Consider the following 12,649-nt stretch of genomic DNA (forward strand, 5'->3'; position numbering starts at 1 on the left):
AGCAACGGCAACTCAGCTACGCGATCTATCCCACAATCCCCAAGGGCTCTGCAGTGTGGTGTTGCCATGACAACCGGCTTCCCCTTCCCAAACTGGAGCGAGTGATAGTGAGAGAGGAAGAGAGATGCAGAGGAAGAAGTGATTGGTGCCCCCTCACTACGCGACGACACAAGAGAAAGAGAAAGACCAAGTGCAGCTCACACCCTCCTTTACACACTCTTTGGGTTTTAAGCAAACGTATATTAGGATTCTGTCTCAGTGAAGCTTTCAGCGTCCATCTCCATTCATTTTCATTGCATAGTGTGACTTTTACCAAAAAATTATAAATTTTTAAACGCATACCTACTGTGAATTCTGAGGTTGTTAACTGAAATGTTTTTTATTGAAGCCATTTTTTTGCGTTATTCCATATTTTTAAAACTTATTCTTAAAATAATTTGATTTAACGGTTGACTTTGTCATGAAAAACTACATTATCCACGATTCCGTACAGAAAATCCCACTAATCTGAGAGTAATAGTGAGCAGATTGCACAAAAAGAGCTCTGCAACCAATGCACACTCCCATTTAGTTAAAATACTTCAGTATTTGTTCAGTTATGCATAGTTTGCAATAAACCTAAATATATTTTTTCCATAGGTATAATCATGATATAATTGATGATTCAGAAGCAAAAATGCTTGTTGGAACCAAAATCATTGAAAAAGTGGACAAGATCTACAGCACTCTATATGATATAGTTTGTATATGATTAGAGTTTTATTATTATTATTATTATTATTATTTTAGTGTAAAGCAAGTGTGGTTGAAAAAAAATAATTGCAACACCATACAATAAGGTCTTATTAAATAACATCAGTTAATGTGGTCACACTATATTTTAAGGTCCAATTCTCGGCTATTAACTAACTACTTACTAAGACTTTTGCCTCAATTTAGTACCAATTACTTCTTATAAATAGTTAGTAAGGTAGTTGTTAAGTTTAGACATTGGATAGGATAAGGAATATGGAATATTGTCAAACAGAATATGTGGATTATAAGTACTAATAAACAGCCATATTCTAGTTTTTTTCATGCTAATGAGCAACTAGTAAATATTGAGAAGTAGTTAATAGGTAGTCCCTAAACTAAAGTGTAGCCATTAATGCATAATCTAGCATAAACTAATGAGGGGCAATACATTTGTTAAAGTATTTTATAGCTAATGTCTTCTTACCAAAAATATTCTTGAGAAAAATGTTCTGCAAAATAGAGTGTAACTAAAATTCTTGGCGAGATATTGTGAGATAAACTATCATGATACTTATTGATAAAATAACAATGTAAAATACTATCACAGTATTAATTTCATTGAAACACAAACCATACCATGATCTTCTGAGACTGTGAGTGAATGAATTCTAAATTGCAAATATGTAAGAAGAGGATTTCTTTCTCAGGGTATCTTTTAACATAAGATGATAATGCTGCACAGTTGAGCGCCACACTGCCCCTGCTGGACACACATCGAACTGCAATCATCCTCCTTTCACACATGAATGTTTTGGTTGGCTGACATAGAAAAAAAACACTACAACATTACTGAGACACGTCCACCCACAGTTTGAGAATACTGGGTCTTATTTTCTCTCTCATTCTTTTTTCTTTCTCTCAATCGCTGTGTTGCAGTTATCCGGCTGTCTGTGACTTCCTACAGAATAATAACTTGTTATCAATCATTCGAGCACACGAAGCACAAGATGCAGGGTATGTATTCCCTGTCATTTGCTCTGTAATTTAGTTTTTGTGTATAAATATGCAACCTTTAGGGCAGACCAAACTTGGTCCTGGAGGACCGGTGTTCTGCAGAGTTTAGCTCCAATCCTAATCAAACACACCTGAACCAGCTAATCAAGCTATCCTTAAAACTTCCAGGCGGGTGTGTTGAGGCAAGTTGGAGCTAAACTCTGCAGGACACCGGCCCTCAAGGACCGGGTTCGGTCAGCCCTGCTTCAGGTGTAGATAAGGTCCTAAGCTGTACTTTTAAGGGTACACCTTTTTTGTACATGTACGGTTTTTGCACATTTTGTTTATTAAAAGTAAATTACAGAGTGATTTGTCTTCCCTCTCTCTCTTCTATCAGTTATCGGATGTACAGGAAGAGTCAGACTACTGGCTTCCCTTCCCTTATTACCATCTTCTCTGCACCAAACTACCTTGATGTTTACAACAATAAAGGTGAGTCCTGTTTTTCATTATGTGCAAGAAAAATGGAGCATTGTGACGGGAGAGTTAGATGAGAGTGTGGGCAGGAGCATCAGCTCGAGTGACTCCATCCATGTGTTCTTATCATCCGCTGATGGAACAGGGTCAACCTCTCAGCAGTACCATCTAGTGGAGGATTTTTGTGAAAATGGCACATAAAAAAATTCCATACTGTATATCCAGACCTATTAATATACTGTACATTTGTATCCGGATGTACTGATATACTGTAGATTTGATTGACATGTTCTTCCTTATAGGGCTCATTTAGGCCAGGTTTGTGTGTATGCACAGTTTTAGCAAAAAATGATTCCACTTGAATTAGTTGATTAGGAAACAAACCCAGCGGCTCAGGAAGCTGTGTTCTCTTGAGATGATTTCTCATATTATTGATTCAAGAATGCTCAAAGCCCGGAGCCTCATTTTTTTTATTATTATTCACTTCCTCAGCTGCTGTTCTGAAGTACGAGAACAATGTAATGAACATCCGGCAGTTTAACTGCTCCCCTCATCCTTACTGGCTGCCAAATTTCATGGATGTCTTTACCTGGTCACTTCCATTTGTGGGGGAGAAAGGTACCTACCTCTGTTTTTATATATATATATATTACACAGTTGTTGGTCATATAATTAGAATATCATCAAAAATTTGATTTATTTCACTATTTCCATTCAAAAAGTGAAATTTGTATATTATAGTCATTCATTACACACAGACTAATATATTTCAAATGTTTATTTCTTTTATATTTCTTTCTATATTTTGATGATTATAACTGAAAACTATGGAAAATCCCAAATTCAGTGTCTCAGAAAATTAGAATATAACTTAAGACCAATATAAAGAAAGGACTTTTATTAAAGCTGCGGTAGGGAACTTTTGACGCTCTAGCGGTTAATAAACAGAACTGCTTGCGTCTTGCGGAAGAACATCTTAGCTGGAACTACTTTCCTCTGTTTATGTCTATAACGAATCACAAAGGTACTGGGTTACTCCGCCGCGGCGCGGTACCCCCGAAGCAATCTAAAATAGTCCGAATATAAACACTTATTATAGGTGCACCCTAGTGATTCAGGACAAGCCAAAAACATGGTTTGGAAAATGGATTCATGGTGTACTCACTTATTATATACATTTTTCTACATTTTGAACACAAACAAAGTTACGGACCGCAGCTCTGATTGGTTGTTTTTTACCGGGAGCGATGGAGTTTCTGCAAATGGCAATAGGACCACTGGGAGGAGCTTGATTTTTTTCACAGATTATCTGTCTCATATTCTACTGTCAGGACATAATGACAGGTTTAATAAATATGTAAAAAATATTTTTTTACAAAGTTACAAAAAATTACTGCAGCAATGCAGCGTGGCATGGAGTCGATCAGTCTGTGGCACTGCTCAGGTCTTATGAGAGCCCAGGTTGCTCTGATAGTGGCCTTCAGCTCTTCTGCATTCTTGGGTCAGGCATATCGCATCTTCCTCCTCCTAATACCCATAGATTTTCTATGGGGTTAAGGTCAGGTGAGTTTGCTGGCCAATTAAGAACAAGGATACTGTGGTCCTTAAACCAGGTTCTGGTAGCTTTGGCACTGTGTGCAGATGCCAAGTCCTGTTGGAAAATGAAATCTGTATCTCCATAAAGTTGGTCAGAAGCAGGAAGCTTGAAGTGCTCTAGAACTTCCTGGTATACGGCTGCGTTGACCTTGGATCTCAGAAAACACAGTGGACCAACACCAGCAGATGACATGGCAACACAAACCATCACTGCCTGTGGAAACTTTACACTGGACCTCAAGCAACGTGGATTGTGTGCCTCTCCTCTCTTCCTCCAGACTCTGGGACCCTGATTTCCAAAGGAAATGCAAAATTTACTTTCTTCTGAGATCATAACTTTGGTCCACTCAGCAGCAGTCCAGTCCTTTTTGAAGCGAGACACTTCTGACGCTGTCTGTTGTTCAAGAGTGGCTTGACACAAGGAATGCGACAGCTGAAACCCATGTCTTGAATATGTGCGTAGTGGTTCTTGAAGCACTGACTCCAGCTGCAGTCCACTCTTTGTGAATCTCCCCCATATTTTTGAATGGGTTTTGTTTCACAATCCTCTCCAGAGTGCTGTAATTCATATTGCTTGTATACTTTTTTCCACCACATCTTTTCCTTCCCTTTGCCTCTTTATTAATGTGTTTGGACCACAGAGCTCTGTAACCAGCCTCTTTTGCAATGACCCCTTGTGTAATGTGTCGATGGTCGTCTTTTGGAAGACTGTCAAGTCAGCAGTCTTTGCCAAGATTGTGTAGCCTACAGAACTAGACTGAGAGACCATTTAAAGGCTTTGCAGGTGTTTTGAGTTAATTAACTGATTAAAGTGTGGCACCAGGTGTCTTCAATATTAAACCTTTTCACAATATTCAAATTTCCTGAGATACTGAATTTGGAATTTTCCTTAGTTGTTAGTTATAATCATCAAAATTAAAAGAAATAAACATTTGAAGTATATCAGTCTGTGTGTAATGAATGAATACAATATACAAGTTTCACTTTTTGAATGGAATTAGTAAAATAAATCAACTTTTTGATGATATTCTAATTATTTGACCAGCACCTGTATATATATATATATATATATATATATATATATATATATACACACACACACACACACACACACATACATACATAGCTCAACAGTCTGTTTTTAATATTTGTAAAAAAAAAAAAAAATAAATAAAAAAGTTTCTTATGCTCAACTAATTTTTTTATTTTTTTTTACAAATATCGTAAAACAGTAATATTGTTAAATATTATTGCTATTCTGTTTTATTAGAAATAATCATTTATTCCTGTGATGGCAAAGCTGAATTCATCCTTTAGAAATCATTCTAATATTTCTTCCTATTATCGATGGTGAATACAGTTTTTTTTTTTTATGGATTCTTTTATGATTAGAAGGTTCAAAAGAAAAATTTTCTTACTGCCACTTTTTATCATTTGAATGCATTCCTTCCAGTATTAATTTCTTTAATACATCTTTAATAAGATGTTCAAAAACATCTTAAACCAAAGCTTTTGCTAATGTCCGAAATATTCAGCTAAATGTTGTTTTGATATGTTGCGATTGACTGGCTGTGCTTTGCCTGCAGTCACGGAGATGCTGGTAAATGTGTTGAGCATCTGTTCTGACGATGAGCTGATGAATGACGGAGAAGAGATCTTTGACGGTGAGACATCCTCAGTCGTTTGCTCCACAGTGTCCTTTGTATTGCATTTAGATGAAGAACATTTATGAGTTCCCCAATGAGAAACATGATTATGATTTTCTTTTCTTTGACGTCAGGTACATCCTAAATTATGACTCATAGTTCTTTAACTATATTTCATGCTAAGTAGCACTCTTGTGATACTGTGCTTTATATAGCCCTTATGTTTCATCTTAGTATTTGACTTTGCTAGCCGCTAAAGTAACTACTACCAGCCAGTATTAGAGAAACTTTTTAAGCTTCAATCTACTTATAATTAAAGAAATGTAAACTAAAACTTTTCTCTGGAGGTTTTTAACCTCTGGTCATACTGAGACTGACCGAGACCGCTTGATTTTTTTCTTTCCGCCCACAGCCAATGCAGCAGCTGCGCGGAAAGAGGTGATTAGGAACAAGATCCGTGCCATTGGGAAGATGGCCAAGATGTTCTCTGTGCTCAGGTATAAATGGGGCTTCCTCCAGCTGAGTCATTCAGTTTGCTGTCAGCTGGGTCACATGCTTATGCTTATATTATTATATTATGCTTGCTTATCAGACATGATAGATAGAGGAGAGGCTTCTCAAAAGCAAGATATTCATGGCTGATATTCAGTGCACACATAAAACTGGGAAGCAAAAACTATTTGAAAGGTACGCAAAGTATTTTAAAGAAAGTATTTCAAAGGTATAGTATGGAATGGATATCTGTTGTTATAAAATAAAATTCCAAGTTATATGCAGAGGATTATTAATTATATTTGAGAGACTGCTTTCCTAAAATTGAAGGGCAGCTGTTTTTTGTTATATATACAGTGCCACATTTATTAAAAAAGAAAAACTGAAATATCACATGGTCATAAGTATTCAGACCCTTTGCTGTGACACTCATATAATTAACTCAGGTGCTGTCCATTTCTTCTGATCATCCTTGAGATGGTTCTACACCTTCATTTGAGTCCAGCTGTGTTTGATTATACTGATTGGACATTTGATTAGGAAAGCCACACACCTGTGTATATAAGACCCTAACCCTAACCCTAATCATGAGGTCAAAGGAACTGCCTGAAGAGCTCAGAGACAGAATTGTGGCAAAGGTTACAAAAATATTTCTGCTGCACTTAAGGTTCCTAAGACCACAGTGGCCTCCATAATACTTAAATGGAAGATGTTTGGGATGACCCGAACCCTTCCTAGAGCTGGCCGTCCGGCCAAACTGAGCTATCGGGGAGAAGAGCCTTTGTGAGAGAGGTAAAGAAGAACCCAAAGATCACTGTGGCTGATCTCCAGAGATGCAGTCGGGAGGTGGTAGAAAGTTGTAGAAAGTCAACCATCACTGCAGCCCTCCACCAGTCGGGGCTATATGGCAGAAAGGCCCGACGGAAGCCTTTCCTCAGTGCAAGACGCATGAAAGCCCCCATGGAGTTTGCTAAAAAACACCTGAAGGATTCTCTGGTCTGATCAGACCAAGATAGAACTGAATTCTAAGCTGTATGTGTGGAGAAAACCAGGCACTGCTCATTACCTGTCCAATACAGTCCCAACAGTGAAGCATGGTGGTGGCAGCATCATGCTGTGGGGGTGTTTTTCAGCTGCAGGGACAGGACGACTGGTTGCAATCGAGGGAAAGATGAATGCGGCCAAGTACAGGGATATCCTGGATGAAAACCTTCTCCAGAGTGCTCAGGACCTCAGACTGGGCCGAAGGTTCACCTTCCAACAAGACAATTACCCTAAGCACACAGCTAAAATAACGAAGCAGTGGCTTCACAACTACTCCGTGACTGTTCTTGAATGGCCAAGCCAGAGCCCTGATTTAAACCCAATTGAGCATCTCTTGAGAGACCTGAAAATGGCTGTCCACCAACGTTTACCATCCAACCTGACAGAACTGGAGAGGATCTGGCAGAGGATCCCCAAATCCAGGTGTGAAAAACTTGTTGCATCTTTCCCAAAAAGACTCAAGGCTGTATTAGATCCAAAGGGTGCTTCTACTAAATACTAAGAAAAGGGTCTGAATACTTAGGACCATGTGATATTTCAGTTTTTCTTTTTCAATGTGCAAAAATGTCAACAATTCTGTGTTTTTCTGCCAATATGGGGTTCTGTGTGTACATTAATGAGGAAAAAAATGAACTTGATGAAATTATTTTAGCAAATGGCTGCAACATAACAATGAGTGAAAAATGAAAGGGGTCTGAATACTTTCAGTACCCACTGTGTGTATATATATATATATATATATATGGCCATTTTAAACCAGTAAAAGTAAATTATGAAGAACATTGTCAGTGTACTAAAGCCAAATATGACCACATATGTTTATTCATTTATTTATTTTTATTTTTTCTTATTTACTGTTAAAAACTATGTCTGTTAAGTATAAAAAAAAAGATCACAATTTATATCATGTGCTTTGTCCATCCTTTAGAATGTAGAATGGATCTCTGATAACGTAAATTTCAGTAAACATCATCTTTGTTCTTTAAAATTGTCAACAGACCCCATTTTGGAAACTCGTGGTCTAGCCTGCTAGGTTTTTAAAATGTATTGAATATAAAGTTTGTATCTCTCATGAGACTTTCATATGTACACTACCATTCAAAAGTTTGGGGTCATCATTACTTTAATTCAGCAAGGACGCATAAAGTTGATCAAAAGTGACAGTGAAGACTTTCATTATTAATAAAGATTTTCATTTCAAATAAATGCTGTTCTGTTGAACTTTCTGTTCATCAAAGGATCGTAAAATAAATGTTTCATAATTTCCTCAAACATATTAGCAGCACATCTGTTTTCAACATCGATAATAACAAATGTTCCTTGAGCACCAAATCAGCATATTAGAATGATTTCTGAAAGATCGTGTGACACTGAAGACTGGCATAATGGCTGCAAAAAATTCAGCTTTTGGTCATCACAGGAATAAATTACTATGATTTCAAATATACATTTAAATAGAAAAAACTGTTATTTTAAATTGTAATAACGTTGCACAATATTTTGATCAAATAAATGCAAGCTTGGTGAACATAAGAGACTTCTTTCAAAAACGAATCAACCCCAAATGTTTGAATGTTAGTGTAATATCAGTGATTTAACAGCGTTTGATTGTGTCTGATTTTAATATGCTGTTCCTATAGAGAGGAGAGTGAGAATGTGCTGACCCTGAAGGGCCTGACCCCTACTGGCATGTTGCCCAGCGGGGTGCTTTCTGGAGGCAAGCAGACTCTGCAGAGCGGTGAGCACGCGATCCAGTACTGGCCATGTTCCTTGTCTCCCTCTCTATCTCCTCCTCTCTTTTTTCCCTCCTCTTCTGTCTCTGTAATGTCTGTCCCTGTCTCTCCATCTGTCTCTTTCTGTATCCTCTGACAACTCCAAGCTTTGGGGTGCTGCTCATTTAGTTCCCCCAAAGCATGGACACATTAGTGGGTCGGTTTACCCGTCAATGGTAAACTGGGATGAGAGTGAGTTTCTGAGAGACCCGTGGGCTGTCTAGAGCACAGAAAGCTTGGAAAGCAGGAGAAGTCTCTTGCAAAGTGCGAATGGTTGAGGGGATTGTCTGAGTCCGTGGTCCATAGTCTGGTTGGCATGCATGCGTCTCGGGGGGGTTGTCCCGGCGCCCGCCGCTGCTTGTGCTCAACTGCTGCCTGTGCGTTACTGCTGTTGCATGGCTTTTTCAGATGTAACACACTCCCCTCCTCTCCCTCCAGCAACCATCGAAGCCATTGAAGCCATCGAGACGGACGAAGACGGAGAAGGTAATTCCAGGACATGTATCTGGGCTTAATCCAACATGAGATGGTAGATGAGTTTTGGAAAATGGTAGATGGTTTGGTATCTGGTTTGTTTCTTGTTCAACATTTCAAAACACATCTATCGTCCTATGCTGGATTTTCTGCCAGGGTCACCACATACTGAAGCTGACTGCTCTAACCAACTAACACACTACATTAGAGAAGAGCAACAATACCAGAAAGCCACCAATCACTACAAAGGGGCACAGCACATGTCTGGGTAGAGTTTGGTGTCAAATAGTTTAAGTAATCTGTCATAGTCTGGATTGCTTACTAGTTAACACTGCAGCTGTGTCGAAAAATAAAGGCACCGGCCTTAATTCCCACTCAGTCAATGACTAAACAGACAGCACAAGTGGATTTTAAGCACCATAACATCACATCAAAGGTTTTAAACCAAATTCAGGTGAGTTTTAGAGATGACCAAGCAAATATTCAATGCTGGGCTCAACATTTTTTTTTTAGTTCTGATTTGTACTTGCCTTTATATACATTTGAATGTGTAATTTTACACTAGTGTTCAGAAGTTTGGGGTCAGTCATTTTTTAAGTAATACTTCTATTCAGCAAGGATACATTAAATTGGCAGTAAAACATTTATAATGTCTCAAAATATATTGATTAAAAATGCTTTCTATTTATTAAAGAATCCTGAACAAAAAAATATCACAACACTGATAATCATGATAAATGTTAGAATGATTTCTGAAGGATTATGTTACACTAAAGACTGGAGTAATGACTGCATTAAATTTTGCTTTGCCATCACAGGAATACATTACTTTTTAAAGTATATTAAAATGGAAAACTGTTCTTTTAAATTGCAGTAATATTTCACAATGTTACAGATTTTTCTTATCAAATAAATAGACTTGGTGAGCATAATTCTTTTTAAAACATTAAAACACCATACAGACTCCAAACATTTGGATTGTAATGTATATTTCCATTATGTTTTTTTTCTACATCATTTAAAAAAAAATTATATGTCTAATTTTTACATTTCATTATTTAATTATTTACTTTTTCATTATTTTCACATTCTTACTATGTGACAAACCTATCACAGGCCACTTATCCCAAGTCAGCTGTCCTTATTGTTGAGCCTTGCAATGACTACAGTACTTGATGTACTTGAGACCTACTCCGCTGATATGCAATTAGATATTTAAATAAGAAAAAGAAAATCCACCAACTGTCTTACTGCATTCAGGATATATGCTGCTTTCAGAAACTGACCAGATGGAGACATTGTAGTATCTTCAGATTCAGATTTGCCTTGTTTCCTTCCTACCTCCATATATTGCCTGTTAATGCAATGTTTTTTAGGTTGCAGACACAGCCGTTATGTAACTAATAGCATCACAAGATGCTATTTCTACAAAAAGTCAAAGGTTTTAAAGTTTTTTTAAGCAACTATAACTTATTATTATTATTATAACTATAACTATAACTCAGATATTTGCTGTGCCCTTTTGGAGTGGTGACATTAAGGGAACATTCCTTTTATTACTTGCATGATGGTTTGAGGTAGCATCTAAACTGGAGGCATGATTTTTGGATATGGTCTGTCGGGCGCTGCTTTTCCTCTGGCCCTTATGGTTCTAGTGTGGACATAGCATGTGATTAACCTCAATCAGGAACTCTCAGCCAACCAGAGTGTGTTCCTCTTCTACAACCTCTCACTTTCTGAGACCAGCTCACCTCAGTGATACACACATGGATGGACTCCAGGGGTTTGGACACTAGTTTCTACTAGGGGTGGTGAAAAAAATCGATTATTGATTAATCGCGAGTATGTTATGGACGAGTATGAATCGATTATTACATTTTCAAAAATCGATTTTTTTTTTTTTTTTTTTTGCATTATTTTATTTTGTAAAAAACAATTATACCGGGAGTTGAACGTCACGAACGCGCCCAGTTCCAGTTAGCAAGCAGCCAGAACAGGTGTGTAAAATGGAAAAACCAGGAGCGAGCAACCAACCGAACCACCCAGCTCCATCTGGGCTCAAAGCAAGCGTGTGGATTTATTTTGGTTTTCATGGCAGGAGCTCTAACCCTCTTGGCGCCATGGTCGAGTTTACTCGACAAGATGCGGCACTGAATAAAACCGGCCGATTTTGTCAAATAGGGTGTCAAATTTCACGCGACCTCCCCTGCACCAGATAGCAGACATGTAATACTTAATCTCTGACTCAAAAAAACGTAATGCTCCTTAACAAAATCTTCGAGAGCGCATTGAATCAGTGCGAAAAAAAAGCGGAGCTAGTGTGAGAGTGAGCCATTTTATCTGACCAATGTTGTCAACGTCAGCGAGTATTGGCATTAGATTATTATTATTATCATTATTATTTTTATTATTATCTAATGGCATCAATAAAGCTTCAATAAACCCGCAATGAAGTGTTGGGACTTCTATTCGCGGACACTGATTCTGAAGGGGAATATCTGTATCCAGAAGATGACGGTGATATTGAAAGTGAAAGTACCCCAAGCACAAACGGTGAATCCTTTGCCCAATGTAAATGGTCCTTTGCCAAATGTCAGAGGTGTGAACAATGTTTGCAGGGGTCGGAGTGTTCATTGCGAAATTATCAGGCGTGTTAGTGTTGCGGGGACCAAGCGGGAGATTTTTTCCGCGCTAGACATGTATATTTGTCTTCTGACCGCACCTCTCCGCATTCGCGGTGACAGTATTGTAGTGGAGACTTTGTCTAATGCCTCTGGGTATCTTAGACGAGGTCGAAGTATTCATAGGACAGTTAGGAGGCAAGGTGGGGAGTCGCAATGACCCTGACAGTAGTCCGAGCTGTGCACACTCGGCGCGTGCGCGAGGCAGATCTGGCCGCGCTGCTCATAGCAGAAGCAGAGGCGATGTGACACGGGGCATAGATTTTGAACTAAAAAGGTCTTGTCTACTTGTGTTTGTGTGTCATATGAATAATAAATATGTGCCCCATACATGGAATCAGAGTGCCTGCTGCATGTAGTAAACTGAAAATCCCAACCGCTACATGCATTCGGTTTGTTTCTACCATTTATTAGTAATGATTTACACAGTTTGTTTACTACTTACTGTTGTGAAATGGAAAATCAATAATCGTTAATCGAGAATCGTTAATAATCGAAAATCGACTGTAATCGAATCGGGACTTCAATAATCGTAATCGAATCGAATCGGGAAATCAGACAGATTAACCACCCCTAGTTTCTACTACCTCTGTGTGTGTGTATGTATATATATATATATATATATTTGCTGTAGTGTGTCAGTAAGAAATATCAGTTTACAATTTTCAAAGCATTCCTTTTGCCATTAATTGTAATAATGTAGTGAGATTTTTGTATGCACAAGGAGTCTGAGAGCAGC

General features: G+C 38.1%; 1 protein-coding gene across 2 annotated transcripts in view; it reads left to right on the forward strand.

Moving 5' to 3' along the window:
* LOC127942345 (protein phosphatase 3 catalytic subunit alpha-like) overlaps nucleotides 1–12,649 on the forward strand; it is a 53,305-nt gene that overhangs the window by 37,165 nt on the left and 3,491 nt on the right. Inside the window, exons 7-13 of one of the 2 annotated variants that reach the window (XM_052538032.1) lie at nucleotides 1,672–1,749; nucleotides 2,126–2,220; nucleotides 2,698–2,823; nucleotides 5,388–5,465; nucleotides 5,860–5,944; nucleotides 8,624–8,721; nucleotides 9,194–9,241. In XM_052538032.1, the coding sequence (XP_052393992.1) occupies nucleotides 1,672–1,749; nucleotides 2,126–2,220; nucleotides 2,698–2,823; nucleotides 5,388–5,465; nucleotides 5,860–5,944; nucleotides 8,624–8,721; nucleotides 9,194–9,241 (608 nt within the window). The remainder of the gene's footprint in view (nucleotides 1–1,671; nucleotides 1,750–2,125; nucleotides 2,221–2,697; nucleotides 2,824–5,387; nucleotides 5,466–5,859; nucleotides 5,945–8,623; nucleotides 8,722–9,193; nucleotides 9,242–12,649) is intronic. The other variant, XM_052538033.1, reaches the window with a different exon arrangement.

Source organism: Carassius gibelio, chromosome A21, assembly GCF_023724105.1.
Source record: "Carassius gibelio isolate Cgi1373 ecotype wild population from Czech Republic chromosome A21, carGib1.2-hapl.c, whole genome shotgun sequence".
In the NCBI taxonomy this organism is placed as follows: domain Eukaryota; kingdom Metazoa; phylum Chordata; class Actinopteri; order Cypriniformes; family Cyprinidae; genus Carassius; species Carassius gibelio.